Genomic DNA, 27,831 nt, shown 5'->3' with positions numbered 1-27,831 from the left:
TGCACTATCAAAAAAATGTATAGAAAAAACAAATGCGGGATTTTTACTTTTGATGAAAGGGACAGTGACGATGCGTTTAGGCTCGAAAATGTCACAAGCGGAAAAGAGCAACGTGCTCAGGGACGAGAAAATACGAAGAGCAAATAAAACAACTACAGAAAGTATCATTGAACAACAATATAACAACAACACTGACAGGTGGGAGCTGTGAGATGAGACATAGAAGAAAACAATCAGTTAACAGGACAATAAGAACAAGACAATATAAAGGTAAAAAATGAAGGTAATGGAGAGAATGAAACCTGTACCACTACAGAAACAACCCTCGATTTATGCAGTCAAACGACCAGGAACCCTTGAAACACCAATGGACATGGTACAGATCATGTCCCCTATGAAATAGCAAAAGAATATAATGCATCAATTATATGATAGAAAGAAACTCATAATCAGTTAGTAGAAGAAACAAAATGTGGTGTACATATGAAGCATGGAAGATAAAACTAAGATAAAAAAGAGTACCTTGCCATGGTTGATTTGTTGGTGGAAGGGGCAACGTGACCGTGATGATTAAGCAAGAAAATGATATATGAAGCAGAGCATACGAGATGAATGAGCAAGATGAGGGAAATCTGATAGGGATAGCTTGCTATAGATGGATCGAAAGAAAAAAACAGACTATAAACTAAACCGAACAACCATTATACCCATCATTTTTGCTACCTGTGATGTAGATTGCTACCTGTGATATAGGGCCTTGCAGCCTATGTGCTAAATGTCAGTTAGAAGAGGTTAGGTCAAGACGATGAGGGAGACAATAGACTAATCTAAAACCCATGGACGTTCAAAGTGATAAACTGATAGTAGCTATTTACTGACCCACAACGTAGCTGCTCGTGGTACATAATTTAAGTCCATAGATAACACGAGAGCATGAGGGAGAGCAGCCAATAGAAAACCAATACAATAACGAATAGCTAGTTGCTTGGAGCAACGTGGGAGGTAGCACTGCACGGCCTACAACTAGAAACATATGGACGTGAGCATGGTGCACGCTGGCCCTAACAAAATAAGTCAACCATGGGCCCATGTAGTAGAAAAATGAAGGAGCGAACATGGTGCAATGGCTCATAGGTAAGCAAGGTGTACTTTCCAAGAAAGCAATAAGTGATGTGAACATGGTAGAAAGAAAGACTGGTTCCATGGCCTATGCCACAGGGAGCAAAAAATATGACACACAACAGAGCCGTAGGCGAAATCACCTACTACCAATGAGTTGGGTCCATTATAGGCCATAACAGTCATGATATCACAAGGCCCACATATCAGTAGTATAAACGTATGGAGCAATTCCATGGAAAATAGCACATGATCTGACCAGTCAATTAATCATGTAGTCCACCAGTGTAAAAGCTGCAACAACAACATCCCATATGGGTGCACCGGCCTGGCTAGCTGCATCGGACATAACAGTACATAAGTGAATACGTTGCTAGACCCACCCAACAACCGGATGTACCATGGTACACACAGAGAAAAATAAGCTCAAGCAAGGCAATCACCATCGGATAAGGATCGAACAACCAACACACACGACACACGAGAGCGCATCAATTCTAATGACACTCTAGCCCTAGTTAACATGGCGAACATCGATGATGTTCACGGAGGTCCAAAATCCTCTTGTGCGAGCAAATAGGGTCAAGGTATATACCTAAGATTTTAGCTATAACGGTGGCAGAAAAAGAACTAGAAAAGCAAAACTAAAATCATAATGAGAACCCCCCCGGTCTAGCCGTCCACACGCAGGCCGACCAACCGACCCACCCCGACCGGCCGCGCCGCAGCCACCCGCCCCTAAAACCCTAAACCCGTCGCCTCCCCTCTCCACAATATATACGCACGCACCAACAAAACGTCCCCCCTCTCCCTTCCTCGTTCGACGGCCATGTCGCTCGACGGCAGCTTCTCCACCGCCGCGGCCGCCGCGCGCCTCCTGGCGCGCTGCCCGGCGCTGCGCGGGGACCCGCGCGTCCTCGCGCTCGCCGCCGCCTCGGGGCCGGCCCCCTCCCGCGAGGACGTGGCCGCCGCGCTCGCCGAGCCGCTCCTCCACCCGCGCTACACCGTCCCCGTCGTCGGCTGCTTCCTCCCGCTCGCGCCGGCGCTCCTCGACCGCGCCGTCGAGCTGCTCCGCGCCGCGGGGGCGCACGCCCTGCGCTCGGACGACGCCGCGCGGCACGGGGAGGAGGCAGGGGAGGGGGACGTCCGGGTCGTGGAGTTCTACCTATCCAGGGGCAGGGGCCTGCGGCTGCACGAGCTCGCGTGCCTCGCACTCGCCCGCGCCCTCGACCTCGCCCCTTACTTGCTCAGGTAGAGTGACGGCCATTTCCCCTCTACTGTATGCTGTTCGTGGCTGTTTTGAAGCACAAGCGAAACTAAAATATAATTTATGGGTAAAACTTTTATATACATGTTCTTAGTGATCTAAAACCGAAGGCTGCAAAATAAACTACGGAAACCCCCCTCCCCAAAAAAATTCTCTCTAAATTTAAGTTTTAAAATTCAAAATTTGGCTTATAAGCACAAGCAAAAAGATGGGGCTAGTGTTGCATAGTTGTATTCGATGCAAAATTCAACTCGTCAATTTAGTTCTGTGCTCAGCTCACCGGAACAACTGCCACTCCTTCCACGCACAAGCCTCGATAAGCTATACGCCTTCATGCTCATCAACCTAAATTCTGTAGTTTCAATGTTTTGAAAAACTGGATGATTGTTTTGAATTTGAGTTCGTCTAAGTTTGGGGGGGGGGGTTAATGTGTTAAGCTTGTTTGGATTTAGTCCAGCATTGCACTTCTCCTTGTTATTATCTTTGATGGACACTGTTATGTATTGTATGGTTTGGTTCAAAACAGTCAAATATCAGAATTCCCACGATCACAATTTTGTGTGTGACAAGAGAAACAGGCACCACAAAATACTAAAACTTGTGCCGTTGTAATGATGAAATTAGTGGAGAATTATGCCATTTTCTTAGGTGATGCATAATCCCTAAAAGCCCAGTTGTCAAAATGTAAAGGTAATGCAGTCTAAAGTCTAAGGTCATGTATACTGGGAACAAAGAACAACAGTCTGTTTGTGATTAAAAGTCTAATTTGTCCTGTGACTGCACTGAAGGAAAGTCTTGCCTCCTGTGGATGGTTAAACATCAAGTAGCAGATCACTTCACCTGTAACTGACCTAGAAGGCAATATATACAATGCGGCCTCCATTGTGGAGGTTAACATGCTTCATCAATAGGTTACACAAATTTACACTGCTAACATGATTGCATCTCTACACGCCAGCATCTCCACTGTGCTTGGATCACTGATATGGTCATATCTTCGGCACTCAGCAGTGCCAAAGTTTCCTGTATCCCATGCAACAATTCCTGCACCCGCAACTCCATCCTGCAAGTTCAGTGCTCCATCAGTGTTCAGTTTCATCCATCCCAAAGCAGGTCGAGCCCACTTCTGAACCACAGCCAATGGGGGGGGGGGGCGGCTTCCTCTAACAAAGCTAAGGCAACGGTTGACTTTCCTCGGTTTCGGCCTGGGGGTGGAGCTATCTCCTGTTTTGGCAAATCTGGCGAGCTGGAATCCTGTATGGATCAATATGAAGCTGACATGTATTAGAGCTTAAAATTCCCCCAGTAGTGAGTATCTTAGCTAGCAGCTGATATATGTTTTTAGCTTACAGATTGTATGCTCTAGTATGTCATGTGCTGGAAGAATAATTTAAAAACCATTACCGGGATACAAGGAATTGGAAGAAAAGCCTGTGTGCACTGGTTTGTCTGTTTTGTAGACTAGAAATTTTTTACACACGGCCACCACTAATGAATCATAGCGCACATTTGATTTGGACTTTAGATAATCCTATATCAGACTACTACGGCTGTGTTCTTTTGCCAGCTTATTCTTAGTTTTTTTCTTGGTTTTTGTGTGTATGCTCACCGGATGGCTAAACGGTGTGTTTTTTGCAAAATGTTTTTATATAGAAGATCATCAGCTCGACTTTCTAACATAAAGTTTCAACTTTACAGTGATTAATTCCATCGTTTATACTATTAATTAAATAAATATAAAAATAAGATAATCTTTCATCTAGAAAATAACACAGCCTACTTATTACCATCACTTTCATCTCTTTGACCATTTCACTTACAATTCTCTATGCGACCAAAACATGCAAGTGGAAATACACCATACAGTGACCTAACAACTTTGTCTATTTTTACTTGTGGCAGATATTTACTAAACTACTTTAAGTTTGCTCCACCACCTTTCCAAAGGCTTCTTCCTGGGGTTTTTTCATCGTCAATTCCCATCAAGGTTATATCAAGCAAATTTCTCTGTCTTTTCTCCTAAGTCACCATGCAGAACTTGTATCTATTCTACAGCTTGTTTGAAATGCAATAGTCCTTGGCTGTCTTCCAACTCACTTACTGATGTACATACAAACAACATTAGGAGTACTTTTTCCAGAAATTAGTGCCACCTACTGAACCTTTTTCCCTTGACGGTGCTCTTGCCATAGCTTATTATCTTACTCGATCTTTACCCATATGTTAATCATTGCCAGTTTGCCTAAGAGCTACTTTATTGTGTTTGTTTTATAGTTGTATACGCATTAGGTAATATTTTCATTTTGAGGAATGCATTGGCTCAATATTATGGGAGTTCTTTCCTTTTTACCCCTGACATCTTCAATAGTTATGTTCTTTTCTTGAAACCATGCTATTTTTGTTCTGTTTATCTGGCCAATGCTTGCACATCATTCCACTAGCAATTTGCCCACCTCAATGTAGTAGCAAGAACTCCTGCTAATATTGTACCTGATATTGGTATATACCTAGTACTTGCAAAATTTTTTATTATTAGTACATGCTGTTTTTTTAATTAGGAAGACTATATTGGGTCTAGGGATGGCAATGGGTAAATACCCATCGGGTATTGGTACCCGGACCCATACCCACCAGTAAAATTTCGTACCATCAAAATACCCATACCCGTCACGGGTAGGAAAATTTCTCCAGACCCATACCCGCTTGGGTAAACCTTACCCATCGGGTTACCCATGTACCCACAACAGTTTAGAACAATCTAATCTGTATAGTTTACATATAGTATATTACAGTAGACACTAGATACTTAAGACATCACACATTCATACAATGCGATGGAAAAATGGATGGATGGCTTAAATACCTAGTGTTTTGGTTAATTGGGCTGAGCTAATTTATTATTGGGTCAGGACGTGCATTTCAACTTGCGGGTATTTATTACCCATGAGTAAACGGGTACGGGGATCATAGGAATGTTCCCATGCCCGCGTACCTGTTGGGTGAAGATATTTGCCCGATTACTTACCCATGGGTGATATATTTAGTTCATACACATACTCTAATAGAGTAAATACCCATCGGGTCTTGGGTCGCGGGTCTCCGTAGCCATCTTTAATTGGGTTCAAGTACGATCAAATAACAAAATGTGCATGTACTAGAGTGTTTTCCATATATTGCTCAAGTCAAGACAAGTTCACATAGAGGGGATTCATGTCCTTATATGCTAGGACTTGCAAACTGACATGAGCAAGCATTCACTAAAAATCACAGCTCATTTGCTAGCTAGTTAAAACTCAAAGCACAGCTTAAATCTAAGTTAGCTTGTACTGTGCTTCATGTTGCTTACCAAGTCAAGCTAGCAATGAAACTACTAGAATACTAGTACAATGTGCAGCCTTATTGACATGCACATACAGGAGAATTCACTCAATCCTTTTACAGCTTGGGAGTAAGAGAGCAAGTTGGTAACTCCGGTCTCATGCATCCATTGCCGACACATGCAAGCAGTTAACTAACATTTTGTTGCAAAGTAAAATGTTATGAAACAAGAACAGAGTAGTACTTACTTTTACTTCTTTACTGTCCATATGCTCTAACCGACTTAAGTAAGCAAATTTATATCTTGCACATGCATCTCATGTGCTAGTCAAACTCAAATTTACTTTTCTCTCTCATGAAAGCAAATTAATTTTCCACAGGCTATCGTTATACCGTACGTATATTTGCATATTCTTCATTGGTTTGTTGTGTTTTAGGTCAATGGGGATTCTGGATTGTCCATGGTTTTATTCTGTAAATTTCCAATTTTGACACATCCCATTGCCTATGTGTTAACCTGTTTTTCATAGGAATACATAATGTCTAATTTTTACTGGGTCATCAGTTGGTCTAATATTATGACCGGTGATAATTAATTTTATTTGTTTTCCAGGGACTTCATTTGTTGCTTGATGCCACCCAAGTATCATATCGGTTTCTAGAATTGGAGCCAAGAGTATTTTGTGAGGAATGGGACTGGTCTTGCTTTTTAGACCTTGTATATAGTACTGCTGACTACAGTTTAGTTGACAATTCACTTCATAGTGTTGTGTTGGATTTAAGATGGTGTGCTATACAAATACTCATGGTGGTTCTGAAAGTAAGTGATGAGGCTGTTGAAAGTTTTGGTCTAGGAGCAGATGATGCATTTACATGTTTCTTGAGGTTCTTTCTGATACTTCCATCTCTTGTATGGTTTCCACTGGATGTTGTTCAACATAAATTTATGATAACCGGTTATGCTTTTAGATGGAAGGAGTTTTGCACAGATACTTCGTTGGAGAAAGCCTCTTTATATCTTCAAGCTGTAGAAGTCAATTGTAAAATTGATGCAGATGGACTCACTTCTTTGTCTGATTCTATGCCAGATTGGCATGAGTTTGCTGTGGGAAGGCAGCATAGCAATGGAAGTAACATATGGTGTGAAAAAAACTTTCCTCCATTCCCTATTTTTCTGTATCTTTTGTTGCACTCATCTTGCTTATACTAATTTTCAATTTTTCCATCTGTTAGTCCATTTGTGCTCACTGCTACTTTGAGAAAGAGTTATGAGGTAGCTTTAATGGCAGTAAACCAGAAATGGCCCATACTTCTCTATGGTCCAGTTGGTGCTGGAAAAACTGCCCTAATTAACAAGCTGGCACATATTCGTGGAAATCGAGGTATATGTTTTCTAATTTAGAGCCAATATGAACTATGTTTATGGACTCTGCTAGAGATTTTTTGTGCAACTGCGCAAGTTGAAAAAAATCACTGTTAGATGTATAAAAAATCTATATAACCTAATTACAATTTTGACGAAGCACTGATTTTATCATTTCTTCAGATCGCAAATGAAGGGAGTTGAGTGAACCTAAAACTGGTTGCTAGATTCATTGGGCCTTTTTGTGCACATGGTCTCAGAAAGTTGTCTTTGCAATTTGGTTTTCAATAACTCTCAAGTTTTCCATGATAACGTCTTATTTTGTTATTGAATAGTTCGTTTGGTATTGATGATTTGATAACAATGTTTTCTACTTTGTTCAAGGATTGTCAGAATCTTGGATCCTTTCAGGCTTTTACTAATCATGCCATACCCAATAATGCTGGTAATGTTCTTTGCAAATGTATTAAGTGCTAACAGGTATTTTTATTTGCAGTGCTCTTCATCCACATGGATGAACAAATGGATGGCAGGACCTTAATAGGAAGTTATGTTTGCACAGAAAAACCTGGTGAATTCAAGTGGGCTCCTGGTTCTCTTACTCAGGTCTGGAGTACTATTCTCTATTTAATTGATTTTATTTTCATATATTTCTCTTACCATACTATGATGAGCAGGCTATTATCAAAGGTTTCTGGATTGTGTTTGAAGACATTGACAAAGCACCCAGTGATGTGCAATCAATCCTACTACCTTTATTGGAAGGTTCAAGTTTCTTTTCAATTGGTCATGCAGAGGTGAATTAGCCTTTTCATTTTGTTTGTTTTAGATAATTATAATATGGAGGTTGGATATTTTTCTAGATTCTCTGTATATCTTCAAACAGCAGAAATACTTCATAAATGCCAACTACCTGGAGGTCTTTACTTGTCTGAATGTATAATACAGGCAGTTGAAGTTGCTGAGAATTTCCGTTTATTTGCTACAGTCACCACCTCAAGGGTTGATGTATCACATGCCCCGGAAGGTTTGTCCAATAGGTTAAATATCTGTATAACGTGTATGTCTTGCTGTACTCAACACTATCATAAATTTATTGCTGGTAGTTATGCTCTGGAAAGTTGCATAGAAGTATAGAACTACTGATTTATGTTTTTGCTTCGGAATCACAAATGCATATTTATGTTTTAAGTCCTTAATTGCGATTCTACATTTCCACAAGCTCAAAATATGAACCAAACTAGTGCCATCTGCTAACTCACAATCATTGTTTGTTCTTTCTTCAACCAGGAAGACTAAACTTTAGTTCTCTGTGGAGAAAAGTTATGCTGGGAGAACCTAACCGAAAAGACATGATCGATATAATTCATGCGTGCTATCCAAGCTTGGAAGCTATTTCCGCTAAACTCATTGGTAGATGCAATCTTCTTCTATTATTTTATTAACTATGTTGCGATCGATTAGTATTCCTTCTGTTCTTTTATTTGATTCCGTTGACTTTTGGATCTACATTTGACTGTTTGTCTTATTCAAATTTTTGTGCAAATGTGATTATAAGTCATGCTTAAAGTGCTTTTAGCAATGAATCAAATGACAACAAAATAATTAATAATTATGTAAATCTTTTAAATAAGACAAATGGTCAAACGTAGACTCAAAAGTCAACCACGTCAAATAAAAAAAAGCGGAGGAATAACTTCTTATATGTAATGTAGATGCCTTTGAAAAGGCCAATTTGCTGGTATCTTGCCAGTTTGGTGGGCTCAACTTAGCTGGAGGTCCACCTGAATGTCTCACGCAAAGATTTTCATTAAGGTGCATATGTCTTGAAGTATATTCCTTATTTGCACATTCAGTACATTCTTATTTGCCTATTCGGTTTCACAACTATTCTTTATAGGGATCTGCTCAAATGGTGCAAGAGAATACGTGGAGTTGATCTCAACTTCAAGGGTCTGGGATTATCATCTAGTTGTTGCAAATTAATTCATCTTGAGGTTTTCACTTTCTCCTCCTATTGATATAGTTTGGTAGTCCCTGTAATCACAACTACTACCATTGTGGAACGCGTGAACTGTGCTGGAAAGCCTTTTAAACTCTGTATCTGGATTGGTTCTGTGGTAAATACTTATGATATCATCTCTCAAGAGTTATACCACTATATTGTAAAGAATACCTACGGCACAAAAGTTGTGCTTAGATGCTATAAAAGACTAACTGAAAAAAGTTGACATGTTTTTCTTTTAGCAATTTAAGACTGCTTTGACAAATGGCAATATTAGTATTATTCTGCTTTTACAAACATATCATTTTGGGAAAGTGAACTGTTTTGTTATTGTTTTTCATTTTCAAATTTGGATTAAGGGATCATTCCCAACATATCACAAGAGTTCTATTATCCTTGGTTTGATTTCCCATCCCATGATGGATTTCTAATCCCTAGGAGCCACTCTAATTTTACATAAAATTAGAAGACTATTTTAATATTCTAGACCTAGATGCTGAGTGGGGTGCCACCTACTCTGCCCAGGGGTCCATCCTTTTAGAACATCTACTTACAGTATTGTTGTGTACTGTCATTATTGTCACAAATATAAGGGCATATATTAAAATACACTGTCTACCGGGCTTTATTCTTAATGTTGTTATTTTATTGTTCATGAACATTGAGAAGTAACTTGAAGAAGTTCTATCCAGCCGTTGGTTTTACAAGTTCTCAGGCACATTTCTAACCCTCTCCTTTTAATCTAGGCTGTTGATGTTTTTGCTTCCTCTTTGTCATCTCCGGATAAAAGACTACATGTAGAAAGAGAAATTGCTAAAATACTATGTGTCCCCCATGGAGCAGAAACCATATATCCTTCTGACAAGCCCATTGTCCAGGCATGTGTTTATTGTTTGCTATATGTAACACCTTATTCATTCGTCTAGTTTTCATGGAATTAATGATTCATAATACACAGGCTCGTCATACTGACTTGCAAGTTGGCAGAGTTACTCTCCAGTGCAGCAACAAACCGGTAATTAGCAATTCTTTATTTGTGAAACATTTTTTGGGGCTACTCTACTGATGCCCCTGTTCAAATGTGCAGGCTCTTATTCAGAAAGGACCTTTTGCTGATATTCGGCGTACATTAGAAGTTCTTGAGAGGGTAGCGTGCTCAATAAAGTTCAATGAGCCTGTTCTTCTCGTTGGTGAAACTGGCACTGGGAAGACTACTCTCGTGCAGAATCTTGCTTCCTGGCTTAAACAGCCGTTGACTGTGGTGGTACTGACAAAATAGCTACATGACTTACTCTAATAAATCATGATTGCATATTTACCACTGCAAAACCGTTGATTATCAAGTTTTTTTGGGTCAACTTGGTTGTTTCCTCTTATGGCGTTCCAAAAGAAAATAATAGTATTACATAGATAACATAATCTCTTGGAAGTTCCTTTCCTCCATGTTTTAGTTGTTGAGTCCTCACAATCACTACCTTCTAGAATCAAGCACATGGTGCCTTGACAGAGAATAGGTCTCAGGATGGGCATGTCATTTGCAAGATGATTCTTGTTAGAATGTCAACATTTCTTTCCAATCTTCTGCACGTGGTAGGAGTTCCCACTTTTGGAGTGACTAATGTAGGAAGTCAAAATATTCTGTGGTGATATGCAAGTTAAACTCGTGCTGCACAATCTTTGACATTTATAGCGCACTCATATTTTTTCTTGATTTTTCCAGAACTTGAGTCAGCAAAGTGATATTTCTGATCTCCTTGGTGGATTTAAGCCTGCAGATGCTCGATCAATATGCTTTCCTCTTTATATAGAGTTCAAAGATCTTTTTTGTCGAAGTTTTTCTGGAAAGGTGTGTCTATTTGACCTTATTTGCAGTTAGCTTTAAAGCTTAATTGTGCTATTACTCCAGTAGATTAGGTTCAATGCTTTATTATTAGATAAACCTTAAAACATAAAACATATCATATATGGCAGTCACTTTTGTAGGCTTAAGCTTTTGGCACAGGGGTGATTTAGCTGTGCCAAATAAGCTGTAGAAGTCAGAAGACTTGATTTTCTTCTTATTTATCAGCATTTTGACCTTTTCAGGACAATGAGGCTATTCTTCACCATTGTGATGTGTATGTAATGGAGAAAAAATGGAAGAAGTTATTACGCGCTTTGACAAAATGCGTCGAGAAAGCTCAGAAGTTAATTGATGTTAGTTTGAGGTCTAACAGTGGTTCGAAGAGAAAAAGGTCCTTACCTGCCCAAGTTATTTCTGACTGGGACTCCTTTTTGTCCAGGCTAAATGCGGCTTGTAGTCAACTTGGTTCATCATCTGGTATGTCATTTCAATTTGTGGAGGGTGCTTTTGTATCAGCTTTAAGAAATGGCCATTGGATTTTGCTTGATGAGGTTAACCTGGCACCCCCGGAGACTCTTCAGAGAATTGGCGCTGTACTGGATGGAGAGAGTGGAACACTGTGCCTGGCTGAAAGGGGTGATGTGGACTATATTGAGCGCCATCCTTGCTTCCGGATGTTTGCATGCATGAATCCAGCAACTGATGCTGGGAAAAGAGAGCTGCCATACACTTTTAGGAGCCGATTTACTGAATTCTTTGTTGATGATCTTATTGATGATGATGATCTCCGTCTTTTTGTCACTAAATATCTGGATGGCCTGCATGCTGCTAAAGGAGTTACAGACAACATTGTTCGATTTTATAAAGCAGCAAAAAAGGAATCCGAGGAGAAGCTGCAGGATGGAGCTAATCAGAAGCCCCAATTTAGTTTGAGGTCTCTCTCTCGCGCATTAGCTTATATTAAAAGCGCAGAGAAAAAATTTGGCTTCAAGAAAGCTCTTTATGATGGCTTCTGTATGTTCTTTCTAACAATGCTGGATGCCCAAAGTGCTAAAATCATCAATAACTTTATAGTATCTCTTTTGTTGGATGGAAGAGTGCCACCGCAAATTTCTTTTGCCGACTACTTCGTTGAAAAGCCTATGCTAGTAAATCGTTCTGAATCTGATGAGTTTCTGCGCAGCTATGTGTTAACTAAGAGTGTCACCGAGCATATTGTCAACCTTGCCCGTGCTGTTTACGTTAAAAAGTACCCTGTTCTCCTGCAAGGTCCCACATCAAGTGGCAAAACTAGCCTTGTCAGGTTTCTTGCTGCAAAAACTGGCCATGAATTTGTCCGTATCAACAATCATGAGCATACGGATCTTCAAGAATATCTTGGTACATATGTTACTGACAGTCATGGGAAGCTTCAGTTTCAGGAGGGTGCTTTGGTGAAGGCTGTACGTGAGGGCCACTGGATTGTGTTGGATGAGCTAAATCTTGCACCATCTGATGTCTTGGAAGCTTTAAATCGGCTATTGGATGACAACAGGGAGCTCTTTGTGCCAGAGCTTCAAGAAACCATACCTGCTCACCCTAATTTTATGCTCTTTGCTACTCAAAATCCACCTGTGCTTTATGGGGGACGTAAAATGCTGTCTCGGGCGTTCCGCAACCGTTTTATTGAAGTGCATGTTGATGAAATCCCAGAAGATGAGCTAATCACAATCTTGGAGCAGAGGTGTGCAATTGCCTGCAGTTATGCCACAAAAATGGTTCAAGTTATGAAAGATTTACAAATGCATAGACAGAACAGCAGAGTATTTGCTGGCAAACATGGTTTCATTACACCACGGGATTTATTCCGTTGGGCAAATCGGTACAGACTTTTTGAGGGGAAGTCATATGAAGACCTAGCGAAAGATGGCTATTTACTTCTCGCAGAGAGATTAAGGAATGACAATGAGAAAATTGTTGTTCAAGAAGCATTGGAACGCCATCTTCGTGTTAAACTCAGCATCTCCAACCTCTATAACATGGTACCAGTCTCATCTTATATGGTATATTGCTAATTTTTTGTTAATTTCCTTGCCATAAAAATTATGGATGACTACTTGTTAAAAATGCTTATTCCTAAATTACATTGGATGTGATATTATGATGTGTGATGCTGCCATGCTGGTACTATATGGTTAGGGCATTCTGAACTAAACAATTTCTAAAAATGCTTGCATGCTACTCAATAGGTTCTAAATCATAAATATATAGAAGATGTTGCATACTGCACATCACTGGGATTTAAAAAAATGCTTTCAAAAACCAGTAGCCCACAACATGATACTGAATTTACAGCTGGATGAATTAACTTAATTCATCCTACATTGAAAGCAATTACTGTAATGCTACCGGAACATCTTATTGTATGTTTTTATTTGGCTTAGTTGATATTTCCATTTGACCCAAGGGTCATCTTGTTTAGTGTCTTTTGGTGTCAGCCAAGGCTGCCTAGGTGCTTGGCACCATCCCCACAATGGCCTCTGAGGCTCTGAGCTGATGTTTCCCAACTAGGAGGCTGACTAGCATTCTAGGTGCTTGACGCCTCTCTTCATTTGCTTGCCACTTTCCAGCCTAGAATGTACTGAGATTATGCTAACTGCTGGAAGCTACACCGGAAGGGTGACTGTAGATCAAGCACCCTGCCAGACCACCTGGGGTCCATTTTCCTTTAATAGTCTTACATTGAGTTTGTGGTTGATGCATTACACGGTGTTGTGCTTCTTAATTAAGCTAATGTGGGACATCTGTAGTGAAAACATTATTGTAACAATGAGTTAAAACACAGGCTAAAGGGAGCCCAAGTTCTATTCTTTGATTACTGTTGTATGTGCATTCAACTGGAACTGTTATTAACCGTGCAGAAAGTTTCTTCCAAATATTGTTTATTGCATGAAATATTGCACAATGCTTTTGAGTGCTGATACATTTAAATTCAACAAGCCCTTTTAATCTGGCATATCATCGAGTGGTTCTTTGTGATTGCAGGAAGTCAGCTGTGACAATAACCTATCTCGTGAATCTATAAGACTGAGAGTAAAAGAAACCATTGGAAAGTGAGTTCTTTTTTACTTTAAAATACAACATTTAACTTTTCTTGATCTAATGCAATATGTATTTGGTCATGTTTGCAGCATCACGTGGACCGAAAGTATGTGGAGGTTATACTTCCTCATTGAGCGTTGTTACAGGTCACGTGAACCTGTCCTCCTTGTTGGTGAAACCGGAGGAGGGAAAACAACTGTTTGCCAGGTCCTAAGTGCTGTCCTTGGAGTGAAGCTACACATTTTAAATTGCCATCAGTATACCGAGACATCAGATTTCATTGGGGTGGGTTGTTTATCTTGAAATCATGGCCGGATTCTGTTTTGCTACATCCCATTGTTTTGTGCTTTTGCAATTTTTTCACTACTGTCTAACTGTTATTGGCAGGGGTTCTGTCCTATACGTGATAGGTCAAAAATTGCATTGGAATTCAAACATCTTATTACAAAAATGAAGCAGATGGAAATTTTCATTCATGTTGCAGGAGATATGGTATGTTACTTTGATTCTGGCATACATTATTTCATCCCTGTGCATTACGACAATTATCAAATAAATATACAACAAACTCTGAGTTAAAAAATATCATCTAATTTAATGACAAAAGATCCTACAACACATGTATATGTAAATTCACCCACATATGATCTAGATCGACTATGCATAGAGCAGACCATCCACTTCAATATTTTTTAAACAGTAAGATTATATATATCTTCTGATGTGGTCTAACTGATATTCCATTTGCAGCCACTCCCCACTGATATATCTGGAGCTGTGAGTGTGGTGAATAAGATAAATGAAATACTTGATAGATACAGAAAGGAAAAAGAACTGTTTCCGCAAGTACCACCTCATGATCTTGATATCATGGAGCAAATTAAGTTGGATCTGATGCAACTTCACAAGAGGTGGCAAGCAATTTTCCTTTGGCAGGATGGATCACTCGTGCAAGCAATGAAGAATGGGGATCTTTTCCTTATTGATGAAATTTCATTAGCTGATGATAGCGTACTTGAACGTCTGAACAGTGTTCTAGAGCCTGAAAGAAATTTGGTATGCTATCTTTTTTGGGTTGCTATTTTCAATTCAAACTCCATGCTTATTCCAATTAGTAAAGTAGCGGGGCATACAACATTGAGATAATTAGGTTAAAGAAAAGGAACCAGCCTTGCAGATTAATGATCTAATTGATCAAATTGCACGTTTAGGGGCACAAATGATGAAGTTGTAGTTTAACAGGCCTATTTTAACATAACTACTACGGACATCATAATCTATTGCAGATATAGTTTGTGGCTTTGTGCATTGCTGAACTGTTCAGTTTCAATCCATATTGTAGATTTATGTGTCAGTTTGTGGTATCCTCTGGAATTTACATGTCGAAAGTCCTTAAAACTTCTGGTAAAATATTTCTGTTGCAGGTCAATGTAAGATGATTCCTGTTTATCAATGCTTAAAACATGAAATTGTATGTAAACTGAAGCATCAACCTTCAGAACCCTACCATATTGGCCAATGCATCCTTACCTCGTAATGAAAAGGAACCAACCATCACAATTTAAACATTCAGGATATATATTTCTTATGCATAATACTTTGGGTATTTAAAATCTTTTTTGTCCTTGCTAAAAAAGAGGTACCAATTTTGCAATGAGTCATACCAGCAAATTATAGTTTTGCTTAGCTGTTTCTTGGTCCCACCATTAGTCCATGAAAGATTGCTTGTCCTACATTGACTGCTATTGCTTGTGAGGGTGTACTCTACCTTTGTTTATCTTATCATGCTCTGTCTATCCACTGATGAGATTCTTTGATTCATAAGTGCGTATTAAATAATACTGTAAGTTTTTTTTTTGAGCTTCAGTTTCATATTAATGATTACTCCTACTTTTACTGTTGTAGTCACTGGCTGAGAAGGGTGGTTCTGTGCTAGAGAAGGTTGTAGCACATCCAAGTTTCTTTATCCTTGCAACAATGAATCCAGGTGGTGACTATGGAAAGAAAGAACTTTCTCCAGCTTTAAGAAATCGATTCACAGAATTGTGGGTTCCTGCTGTTGCTGATGTTGATGAACTTAAGAGCATAGCTATAGAGAGGTTCACCAAAGCTGAGGTTTCTTGCTTTGGAGATTGCATCGTTAATTTCTGGATGTGGTTCAATCAATTGCGCACTGGAAGAATGCTCACAATACGAGATCTGTTGTCTTGGATTTCATTTGTCAATGTGACAGAGGGAAATCTTGGTGCACAACAAGCTTTAATACATGGTCTATTCCTTGTTTTACTAGATGGGCTCGCATTGGGGATGAGTGTTTCAAAAGCTGAGGCTACTGAATTGAAAATGACTTGCTTGTCCTTTCTTCTGGAAGAACTGCGGAAGGTTGTGGGGAAACAATTAAACTTAGACTTAAATGATCTAAGGAACTATGGCTGGGGTCATCATACAAGAGAAATTAATATTGGCCAACCAGATCATTTTGGCATCGCACCATTTTATATTGATAAAGGTCATTTTGCTTGTAAGCAACATGGTTTTGAATTTATGGCACCAACTACCAGTAAGAATGTTTTCCGAGTGTTGCGTGGCATGCAACTTCCAAAACCTCTTCTGTTGGAAGGTAGTCCTGGAGTTGGGAAAACAAGCTTAATTGTTGCGTTAGCTGGATTTTCTGGTCATAATGTTGTTAGGATAAATCTATCTGAGCAGACAGACATGATGGATCTTTTAGGTTCAGACTTGCCAGCTGAAGGGGAAAACGGAATGGAATTTGCATGGTCTGATGGTATTCTTCTTCAGGCTTTAAAAAATGGGAGCTGGGTTCTGTTGGATGAGCTCAATCTTGCTCCCCAATCTGTCCTGGAGGGTCTGAATGCCATTTTGGACCACCGTGCTGAGGTCTTTATTCCCGAGCTTGGTCAGACATTCAAATGTCCGCCGTCCTTTCGTGTCTTTGCATGTCAGAATCCTTCGTCGCAAGGTGGTGGGCGGAAAGGCCTTCCGAAGTCCTTCTTGAACCGCTTCACCAAGGTTTATGTTGATGAGTTATCAGAGAGTGATTACTCATTCATATGTAAATCACAATATCCGTCAATTAAGGACGACATTCTAAAAAAGTTGATTTCCTTTAACAATAGGCTCTACATGGATACAATGATACATAAGAAGTATGGCCAAGAAGGATCTCCTTGGGAATTTAATCTACGTGATATTATTAGGTCTTGTGAGATGATAACTGGCGCTTGTGTGACAGCATCAGGATATGCAGATACTTCAAAGGTTGACTGCTTTTTAAATACAGTCTACCTTCAGCGAATGCGAACTATAGCTGATCGTGAGGAAGTTGTCAAGCTTTTTGAAGAGGTCTTTCAGATGAAGTATAGGATTCATCAAACAAAAATGCTTTATATTAATCCACAGTGTTTGGTGGTTGGAAGTGCATCTATTAGAAGAAATCACTTCCACTCCTGCAAAGTTCAGAATAACCAACTCAACATTCTCCCTGGTACCCTTCATAGCATTGAAGCTGCCATGCACTGTATCAATCAAGGTTGGTTGTGCATTCTTGTTGGACAACATTCATCTGGGAAAACTTCATTAATCCGCTTGCTTGCTCAGTTATCTGGCAATACATTAAACGAAGTAAATCTGTCTTCAGCAACTGATGTGTCAGAATTGCTGGGATGCTTTGAGCAGTATAACTTCTTTAGGCACTATAAATTGGTCATCTCTCAAGTTGAGCGTTACGTTGATGAATACTTCAGCCTGAGTATTGACATACAATGGAAGAAATTGATTGCAGAAAGGAAGAAATTGTTTGTAAAATGGTTCGAATTTGTACTTGCAAGGAAGTGCTCTTCAATTCACACTTCAACCCTGATTGAAATGAGCAAAAATTCATCGTTGCCATCACTGAGCTTGGTCGGCGACATAGTTGAGCTTATGAAGTGTGATCTGGAAATGTTTGACTTGCCTATATCCTTTAAAAAAGATGACTTGAGTAAAACACTGAGGTCTATCTATTACTTGCAGCAGAGTGAAGCTGTTCACCAACCTGTTAAATTTGAATGGGTTGCTGGAGACTTGATCAGGGCCATTGAATATGGTGAATGGATTGTTTTGGACAATGCAAATTTTTGTAATCCTACTGTATGTTTACAAACCCTCATGGTTTTTCCTTTGGTCACTTTATTTTTTCTTTTGCTAACTGTTCTATTTTATTAACTTCTATTGTAGGTTCTCGATAGGATAAACTCTCTTGTTGAGCAAGAAAGGTTAATTGTAGTTAATGAATGTGGTCTTGTGGATGGGAACCCTGTAATTCTGAAGGCTCATCCCAAGTTCCGAATGTTTTTAACAATTAATGCAAAACATGGTGAAGTTTCGAGAGCTATGCGAAACAGGGGAGTCGAGATCTTTCTGATGAACCAAAATTTAAGTATAAAAGGTTGCAGCAATGCATCTGAGGACAGTGAGAGGAAGGACATTATACGGTTTCTAGCTTCTTGTGGTCTACCAAGAATGGAGTTGGTTTCGTCAATGACTGAAGCACACTTGTATGCAAAAGCTGCTGGATTGCGTCTTGGTATAAATATTACACTTCTTGAGATAACAAGATGGGTTCAATTGTTCAAACAACTTCTAATTAAAGGAAATCAGTTTCTTTGGAGCCTTCATCTAAGTTGGGAGCACACTTACCTGCCATCATTGGGTGAAGTCAATGGCTCTAACATTGTTGAGGAAGCAAAAATTAGGTTTTTGGTTCATTTTGATGGTGGTTCAACTGATTTGCATTATGGATTTTCTTTGTCCTTGCCTGGTGGTTGGCCAATTGAACAAAAACTAAAAGACTTCATCTGGTATTCAAAGGAAACTTGTGTCCAAAGAAATTGTATGTATCTGCAGTCATTGGGTTCCCAATGTGCTGCTTATCAGATAAGCACTTTGAAAAGTAATGCATCCTTGTTGGGACCTATTACTAGCACCCACTCATATGTTCTGCCTGCCACGAGCTTATTTGAACTGCAGTTTCCAACCATTTCTGATCAGCGGTCTGTCAAGCCTTGTGTAACTGGTCTTTTCAACTCAGAGTTAGCTGATCAGATGCTTTTTATTGCCGCAAATTGGGTAATGGAGCAATCTACTGAAAATGATCTTAAATTGTATGCCATATGGTTCAAATGGTACAATCACCTTCTCCAGCCTTACTGCAACTTCTTTGAGAAATACGGAAATATTCTTAAGCAAGAAAGTGACCATCCTATTTGGCATAGCATCCTTGAATGTTACAGGGAAATAGTTGCTTATCACAAGATTGATGTTGTTGCTCACCCTATTCCATTGCTTTCAATGAAATTGCTGGATATGGCTTCTTGCGTCACCCTTAAAGATTGCCATAACCGGCTTCGTAACTCTCGTAATGGTCTGAGCTTGTTGCGCCTTACACTGCAGCAATGGCAATCTGAGACAAATTTTCCTGATCATGGTATAATGAAAGTTACTATGCTGCCAGCATTGAAGTCCCTCAGATGCTTGGAGGGTGAGGTACTCAAGATGGTTGTGGAATCATGGAAGCTGCTGCAGATATATTCCTGTCTCCTTGATTATCATAGGTCAATATGGAAGATGATACTCCTGTCTCAGTTTGAGGGTTTACCAGTTGTTTGGAATCTTTTAAAGAAGGAAATACTTAAGTTGCAACCAAAATTTCCAGTAGAAGTCGGTGTCTTTTTGGTAAGTAACCATCCATATCTTTTTCATTGTGATTCCATAAAATGACTGCAAAATGACACCATCGTTGTACAGATGGAAAGTGTCAATCTCAACAGCCTCCAAGATTTCAGTTTACATTATGACAAACCAACTTTATGGGTTTATGGTGGCCATCCTATTGTTCCATCATCTGGCGGAATCTTCTACAAAATCCAAGACATCTTAGCATTTTCTGCAAATGTTTGGCCAAGGAAGAATCTTTTGAAGGGACATATTGATGGTAATTTTGGAGTATATATTATGGGTCGGAGCATTTATATATCCTAAGATTTTAATCACCTTCTGTTGCTTGCAGACAATCAACACTTAATTGATGCTATGTTGTCAGCCAATCAGGACCTTAGAAACCTTGCTATGGAAGGTACTCCTATATTTTTCCAATAGATCATATTGAGGCTGGTAGTTTAGAATTAGTTCCATGTTATGCCTATATTCAGAGGCTGCCCTCTGTGTTTGTAGAGTTCTTTCTTTGAGTAAAATTCACAAAACTACAGATAGTTTGATCAAATTGTCACAAAACTACAGATATAAGGGTGTGTATCACAAGACTACAGATCTAACACCAATTTTTTTCCACAAAACTACAAATTTAAGGCATTGTATCATAAAACTAATGATTTAACGCTATTTCTAACTTTACAGTGCCTTGCTGATTCTACTGTTTTTTTTGGTCAAGGTCTTTCTATGAGTTTTCTTGCTGCAACTATTACTGAGGAAGATGATTCAACAGTTTTGGCCCAATTGGATGAAGTTCACAAGGTTCTTTTGTACCTGGTGTAATTTTGTTGTATGATACATTTTCCCCTATTTTTTGTTGTCTTACTATTTTTTCTTTATTTAGAGGCTTGTTGAGAAGGTTGGCTGGGAGAAGAAAAATCTTGAATTGTCATTGAAGGCTTCAAGTGCTGAAGTAAAATTCTGTTGCTCTGTCTCATCAGATGCTTTATGTAACATACACGGTTTCAGTGGTTGGGTAGCAAGTCTTCCTTTTCTCAACTTGAAGAGCCTGAACCTGGATACTGTTTTACTGCAAAGGCTGTCCAAGTGTGCCCACTTGGACTCCTCTGAACCTCATCAGGTTATCCCCTTCTCTCTATGTTTATTTTGGTACTTTTCCTGCAACAACTGATAAAGTGATAAGTGGTAAACCCTTCAGATTTTGAGGCATGCATAATTTCCTAGCATTTTTCTCTTATGACACAGGTTATTGCAAACACTGAATATCTGCTCAAGTATGCTATGGATTTCTCATTGAGATTATCGTCAAGATCTCCCGTTGAGTTTACTCAACATCAGATCATTTGGTGGATTCAGCATGCTTGGGCTAGAGTTGATAACGGTAAAAGGCGATCTCTGCATTTTGGACAGAACATATCAAATTATTTTTTTAACAGCTTACAAGTTGGCATTCACATGTTATGCAGTTCATGTAAAAGTTTCTAGTTCTATTCTTGAAATGTGGTACAACTACCACACTTTTTTGTGGACATATTGCTCTGGAAGACCGAAGGTTTTTCCTCACAAGACTCTTCATACAGTTCCAGAGTTATATTGAGATATTCATGATTCCTTTATCATCTGATTGTTTCATTTTCAGGTTCAATTCTCAATTACCCATGATGAAACCTGCGACCTTGCACACCTGACCAAATTGGATGCAATTGATACCATCATGTATGATTTCTATTTTCATCCATTTTTTTTCCTTTGTTTTTGAAACAGTGAAGGGATCTTTGCTTTTGATGGCTGTTGTATTTCCCTGCACCTAACTTCTGGGATACTGAGATGTTTCTGCCTTAAGGGATACCAACTGTAAATAATTTTCTTAATACCCTATGTTTCTGCAGCCAAGATAATTTACATGTGATGGATTATCAGAAGAACTGTTTAGTGCTTCGAATTTCATCAAGAAGCCTCTGGGAAGGTGTTTCATTCATGGGAAACTTTGTTCTTAGTCTCCATTCTTCTGCCAATTCCCTCTTTAAACAGGTAGCACTCCATTTATCTGTGTTTGCACTGGGGCACCCTTTGGAATATATATTCTGATGGTCTATTGCAGATCATAGTTGTCCATAAGAAGCATTTCAAGCAAGAAGAGTATAGCAAGTTAGAGTCCATCCTCTTACAACAGTCCGAACATTGTGTAAAGGTTTGTGCACCATTCTTTTGTCATAGTTTGAAACCTTACGTGGTACATGTGGTTGCAAGTTGCACAGCCGTTATATTTATTTATTTAATCTGTGCCACCCCTTAAGCTGATGTGTCAGGATGCATTGATGCTACATAAAAACCAATATATTCTTGTCCATTTTAAGGGGACTGACTATTAGCTTTGTTGGATTAAGTTATATTTGGGAAGTTTTGGGTGCAATGATTTGGGAAAATGGATAACTGTAGCCTTGATTTCCTGTGCATCTATTATAGATATTTTTGTCTATGTGAAGCTAAAATTGATAAAGTAGCTTGGTTTCTTGGAACAAACACAGTGCTGTATATGACAAAATAAGACACTTACAATACGACAGAGGATACAATTCCCAAAATACGAAACAAGGATAGTTTAATACATTTGCACGGCGGTTGCTACAGTTCTTGTTCAATCTATAATCAAATACCACACCTTTGTAATTTTCTTTTATAGTCGTAAACTTAGCCAGCAAGCTATGGTTAAAGAGGCTGTTCGGTTTGAGGAACCAAATCATCTAGGATAGGTAGATCCATCGCAAGATCATTCCTCAAATTTGGTTGGATGACTCCATTCCTCATTGCTTCACTTGGTATATGGCCCTTCTGTCCCAAAATATAAGAAATACCGGAGGATAACACATCTACTAAGAAAGTAGGTGGAATCGAAAGGTGGATGGTTGTGGTTGGCTGAGATGAGGAATTAGGTGGCAAATTTAAATCTTAGTGGGGCATGGTTGTGATTGGTTGAGATGAGGGAGTAGGTGAAGAACTTGCTACATTTTGGGACCAAGGGAGTACTTTTGAGGGATGAGGTTTTGAGGGATTGGCCTATTTCATTCCTCAAACCAAACACACTATTTAGGATCAAGTGGTCAATGGATCGTCTCAACCCCCAAACCAAATAGCGGTGTAAATGTATTCCATGGTTTCATTTTTGTCTTGTCATTTCTACTTTTGTGTGTCAACAATTTCTACTGACAATTGTGACATTTTTGTTGACAGCAGTATTATTTCACTTTTAAGCTTTCTTTGCTGGTGGTTTGTATTTTCATGCATGGCTTGCTCTATTTCAGAAAGAAGATCTTGACACTGCCTGTGCACTGTTATCCTGTTCAAGTCATGGAGTACTGGCTTCACTCTCTGGCTCACATGAGCTAATAGGGTCCTTGCTTCTGGAGCTGCACTCACCGTCCTCACAGGGTGCGTTCTTTTTGGATCTCTTCTGAATGAATGATTGAATCGCCACTTTATAGTTTCTGAACCATTATGGTCTTTAGGTCCCTTAGCATAATCTAAATTTGTGTACATATATCGTTTTTTCTTTGAATTTTCTAATTGTTGCTACTGTATTCCAGTTCATTTTTTGATATAGTGTTTTTTTAAATGGTAACCCAACACAAACTTTGATATCTGGAGACATTACTAACAGCATTAAGATGTGGCATGAGCTGTGACAAGTCATTTGCACTTGTCTTTCCTTACTGTACTTTTTTACTGGGAATCATCTAATGCATGGTATTTTGACTTTTGCCCTTTTCTTTGTTAAAGGTCTTGTTTGTTTCAATAGACACTCTGCTTTTGATTTTTTTGCCTTTACCCTTGTTTTTATTTTCCCGAGTTCTTGTCTACTTCAATATATACAACATGCTTATTTTAACTATTAACTTTTCATGGCATGCAGGTTATTTGATGCATCTTGGGGCTGCTTGGGTGTACATTGGGGAATTGCGTTTCCGGTTATTGTTGAGCTCATATAATCCAGATCCTGCATTTGAATCTGCTTTCATGCACTCTCATATCCTGGAAAAGATTTCACTACTGGAACTTGAAGGAAAGGTGAATGGTTTCTTATTTCTTGGGTGCATAATTTGAACTATGTCCTGAATTAACATGCTATGCAGAATGCTGTACCATGTAGTAAGCTGTTTTTTATTTGATATTGAAGTATCCTTTGCCACACCTTTCTCTTTACTTGTTATTTAGGACATTAATAATCTCTGATATACTCCTTTGACCTTCACTTTGCCTTATCTTATATAAACAGAATCTTTGGTGGCATAAGTGAATGTGTTTTTCATGATACATATAATTGTCATTTTCACATTACAAATCTTAGTACTCCCTCCGTTTCATGTGTAAGTCACTTTGGATTTATCCAAAGTCCAACCTCTTGAAGTTTGACCAAGTTTATGGAACAATATACTAACATACACAACACCAAATTTAGTTTATTTAAATCCACCATTGAATATTTTTATAGTATATTTATTTTGTGTTGAAACTTGAAGAGGTTTGACTTTGGACAAACCACCCAAAGTGACTTATCATACGAAACGTAGGGAGTACTTTTTTTGTACTAATATTTACCAAAACTGCACACATTCTTAAAAATGACATCTATTTGAGAATGGAGGTAGTTTAATGTTACTGTGATACTGTATCCCAGTTCTTTAGGGAGAAAAATCACAACTAGTAAGATTTGTAAGATATTTAAAGCCTGGGAAATTTCTGGTGGTTGTTCTATAATAGGTTCGTCATCAGTGTGAGGAATTGGCTGGTTCCAGCTCTGCAAAAGATGGGTATGATCAGAAGCTATTGCAAGAACTCAAAACCAAAGAGAAGAACATTCGGGGAAAGGTATATATGCCATTCATTGCTTAATACTTAATTTGGAGTTTTAGATATTTATTTATGTCCCATCATATGATATTTCTAAAGTGCATGATAGTTGATCCAAGCTGCTAGGATTTCTTTCACTGGTTATTCCAACAATAGTTGAGAACAGGCTGTGTTCCTGTAAACATTCATATTTTATCTTTTAGGCGCAAGCGAAGAACAGGACAGAATAATGCAGTATGCTTTGTTAATGTTTTAAATATGAGTGCAGCTACTTGATGAATCTACCCAGGACTCTTAAAAATGTCATAGCAATCTGTAGCAACCAGTATGTGTGGCTCTATTCTCAGCCAAGGGTATGCTGGATATTTGTATAGATATGCTATGTTTTGTTGTATTCATATGCTTTCTCTAGGCATATTGGTGATCCTCCAAGCATGAATTGTTAACAGGTGTTACTAATCAATATGTATTAGTATAGATCTGCTTGTTATTTTTCTTATATAGATTGTTAATGCTTTGATAATTATGTATCCCCATACACTTTTTGCAGGTTGTATTTCGACCTCCACAGTCTAAGCATAAGAGCATGATTGCAGCATGCTGTGAGTTTGAGGAACGCTTGTCTGAATGCAAGTCATTGTTGACTAGTTTAAATGGCAACGAAATTGGGCAATTAGTGGTTGATAGAGTCTGCAATTGGCAGGTTAGTTTGGTTGGGACTGATTTTGTTGTCTTCTAGCTAGAGTAGTTTGTTCTAGTGGCAGTTATCGCTCAGCTATATTGATTGGCCTTACAATTATGTCATGGCAGATAACATCAAGAAATTTTATCAAGAGACTGACAGAGGAGTATGGGGAATATGTTGATTTGATTCAACCAATTCAAGTTGCTGTATATGAAATGAAACTTGGGTTGGCAATTGCTGTGTCTGGTTATCTTGAGAAAGAATATCTGAAGAAGATAAAAGAAGATGATATTGAACGAGCTCTGGTAAGTGTTGCAGCTATGTTTGAATCATACTTGGTGGTGCACTTCTTGTGACCAGATTTGTACCCGTGTCATCAAACAATAGCTGATAATAGATATGCCTTAGGCTATTTTGTCTCCATATATATTCACTAGCAAAATGCCTATATGTTGTTACAGAACTAAAATATCACATCGGCACATTGCGAACTGTTTTGAATTTTAGAGCTTAAGTGACTTCTACTGTTCTACCATATGTTAGGTTTAGAGAGGGGATGAACAGTGGTCCCACCATCCCTACTCCCATTTAAAAGAGTACATATATACACGTTAAAAACAGAATTTAGTTCCTTGCCTAGTGACTGAGAAAGGGCATACTCAATATATGATGCTGATGATGCTACTTTAATATTTTTCTGTGCTGCAGGGTGCAATTTTTGCTATTATGCAATTTCCCAGTGCATCTGTTACTGGCAGTGTCTCAGTTGACATGCGAGATTTAACGAAATATGGAATTGATAATCAACTGGAAATTCGCTACAGTGAGGTCAATGACCTTACGATGTTGAAGAAGCTAGTTGCTGTGTCAAGTCAATTGAATGTTGCTGAAGTGGTTGACAAATTGGTTAGTGGATGGAAGTTCGTACCATCTTATTCGATTCATGTTGTTTCTCTGGTCATAAAAATTTAAAGATCAAGCATTTAGTAATGCTTCTTTTGCACCCATTACAGAGGTCTCACTCCCAGATGCTAGTATCAATCCATCATATCTCTTTAGTGCGGACAACATACCGTGTTGGCTATTCTCTTATCCTGGATAAAACATCTTATCTGGTAAGTATTTTGTGTCATGTTCAAGGATATAATATTTTGTGGCGAAGGGGAACATACTATATTATAATAGAAGGAAGTAACAGGTAATGGACTTAAACCTCGACGGCACAACGGAGCCGAACTCACGCCGCTCAGACTAGACATGGCCGGTGGGCACTATGATGACTCAATCTAATGGCTACCTTGACCTAGATAGGGCCCTCCTTATACCAAGTACTTCCTAGATTATCATACCCCACCGTCACTGTCTTGCCTGTGCGGCTTTGAGCTAGGCTCCATTGCGGCGTCAGGGTTCAGGGCCTCTAATCACTTCTATTATAATCTAGTCTGCTCCCCTTTGCCCCAAAATATTCTGTCCTTGCACATGACAACTCGGTACTCATCTTCACAATTACTCGAAAGGGAAGGTGTGGTCTCTTACCTGCTTATTTTTGCAGTCATTAAAGGAAACTTTTGACCAGTTTACAAGCATGTGGGTTGACATGAAATCTAGTTTGAAGGCCAGGGAAAATGATGATTCACAGTACTACAAGTTCCGGTCCCGGATCATTGATATACATGACATCTTTAAAGGAGATGTGCCATCACTTTCAGATATGGATGCAGAAGACGATGCTGTAGCAGATGCTGAAGAAAAGTTAGAGCAGGATTTTCTTAAAATTATGGTATCCTCATATGTTGTGGGTTTCTTTTCCAATGCCTCAATTTCATTTTTCTTATTTATGTATCAGTGTTGTATTCCTGTTTATTTCAGGAGAGAACTGATGAGCAAAACAGTGTTGTTGAAGACACATGGGATCTCATACCAGAATCTATTCTGAAATGTATTGTAACAATACATAACCAGTTATTTGGTTCGCCAGACCTTGTTGAGAAGGTAAATAGTTGTAGGAGAAAGAGATGTAATCTTTTTTGAACTCCAGAGCTTCTTGAACACATAATAATATTTTGTGACACTAGGATACCCATAGGGTTTGGGAAATGAGAATAATGCTCTACCTTCTGTTGTTGCATGTTTCCCAGTCTAGTATCTATTAGATCAACGAAAGATAAAAAAAAAGAGCTGTTGTTGAATAAATGCTTTTGTATTATCCTGTACATTATAACTAAGTGGTAGTTTCCTTTGTGAATTTACTTCAGCCTAGTAAATGCCGAATTAGTGACGATCAGAAGATCCAATCTTTTCTAGACTCGTATGATCTTGGAGCAAGAATACTGAAAGGTAAAGTGCCATGTGTCATCATTTCGAGCAGTGCGGTATTTTGACTTGCAAGAAAATATTTCTGTATTTTGACTTCAAGTATTTCATGATTATTTTTCCAGACTTGCCAGAATTGGTAACGTCAACATTTGATGAGAAACTCATGCCTGAGCATCTACTTCGTATTTGTATTGAATATCGACAAACTTGTGCACCATCTCAAGAATGCAGCAACTATAACACTTACAAGGTAGAG

At 38.9% G+C, this 27,831-nt stretch overlaps 1 protein-coding gene across 1 annotated transcript in view; it reads left to right on the top strand.

Moving 5' to 3' along the window:
* Positions 1–1,948: 1,948 nt before the first annotated feature.
* The window catches only part of LOC102706882 (midasin), a 35,711-nt gene continuing 9,828 nt past the window's right edge, over positions 1,949–27,831 (top strand). Inside the window, exons 1-41 of the mRNA XM_040528290.1 lie at positions 1,949–2,370; positions 4,289–4,373; positions 6,318–6,844; positions 6,938–7,086; positions 7,564–7,673; positions 7,745–7,864; positions 8,016–8,094; positions 8,358–8,480; positions 8,783–8,882; positions 8,968–9,064; positions 9,819–9,950; positions 10,031–10,087; positions 10,160–10,336; positions 10,793–10,918; positions 11,158–12,936; positions 13,940–14,007; positions 14,086–14,281; positions 14,384–14,488; positions 14,747–15,052; positions 15,902–18,145; positions 18,233–19,729; positions 19,802–19,988; positions 20,064–20,129; positions 20,445–20,527; positions 20,610–20,846; positions 20,972–21,107; positions 21,193–21,278; positions 21,366–21,442; positions 21,616–21,757; positions 21,828–21,917; positions 23,029–23,155; positions 23,637–23,791; positions 24,485–24,592; positions 25,125–25,277; positions 25,385–25,564; positions 25,968–26,165; positions 26,273–26,374; positions 26,812–27,039; positions 27,129–27,251; positions 27,515–27,596; positions 27,698–27,825. Coding sequence (XP_040384224.1) covers positions 1,949–2,370; positions 4,289–4,373; positions 6,318–6,844; positions 6,938–7,086; positions 7,564–7,673; positions 7,745–7,864; positions 8,016–8,094; positions 8,358–8,480; positions 8,783–8,882; positions 8,968–9,064; positions 9,819–9,950; positions 10,031–10,087; positions 10,160–10,336; positions 10,793–10,918; positions 11,158–12,936; positions 13,940–14,007; positions 14,086–14,281; positions 14,384–14,488; positions 14,747–15,052; positions 15,902–18,145; positions 18,233–19,729; positions 19,802–19,988; positions 20,064–20,129; positions 20,445–20,527; positions 20,610–20,846; positions 20,972–21,107; positions 21,193–21,278; positions 21,366–21,442; positions 21,616–21,757; positions 21,828–21,917; positions 23,029–23,155; positions 23,637–23,791; positions 24,485–24,592; positions 25,125–25,277; positions 25,385–25,564; positions 25,968–26,165; positions 26,273–26,374; positions 26,812–27,039; positions 27,129–27,251; positions 27,515–27,596; positions 27,698–27,825 — 11,187 coding nt within the window. The remainder of the gene's footprint in view (positions 2,371–4,288; positions 4,374–6,317; positions 6,845–6,937; positions 7,087–7,563; positions 7,674–7,744; positions 7,865–8,015; positions 8,095–8,357; positions 8,481–8,782; positions 8,883–8,967; positions 9,065–9,818; positions 9,951–10,030; positions 10,088–10,159; positions 10,337–10,792; positions 10,919–11,157; positions 12,937–13,939; positions 14,008–14,085; positions 14,282–14,383; positions 14,489–14,746; positions 15,053–15,901; positions 18,146–18,232; positions 19,730–19,801; positions 19,989–20,063; positions 20,130–20,444; positions 20,528–20,609; positions 20,847–20,971; positions 21,108–21,192; positions 21,279–21,365; positions 21,443–21,615; positions 21,758–21,827; positions 21,918–23,028; positions 23,156–23,636; positions 23,792–24,484; positions 24,593–25,124; positions 25,278–25,384; positions 25,565–25,967; positions 26,166–26,272; positions 26,375–26,811; positions 27,040–27,128; positions 27,252–27,514; positions 27,597–27,697; positions 27,826–27,831) is intronic.

Source organism: Oryza brachyantha, chromosome 10 (genome assembly GCF_000231095.2).
Source record: "Oryza brachyantha chromosome 10, ObraRS2, whole genome shotgun sequence".
NCBI lineage: Eukaryota > Viridiplantae > Streptophyta > Magnoliopsida > Poales > Poaceae > Oryza > Oryza brachyantha.
This window is presented reverse-complemented; position numbering and strand designations above follow the sequence as displayed.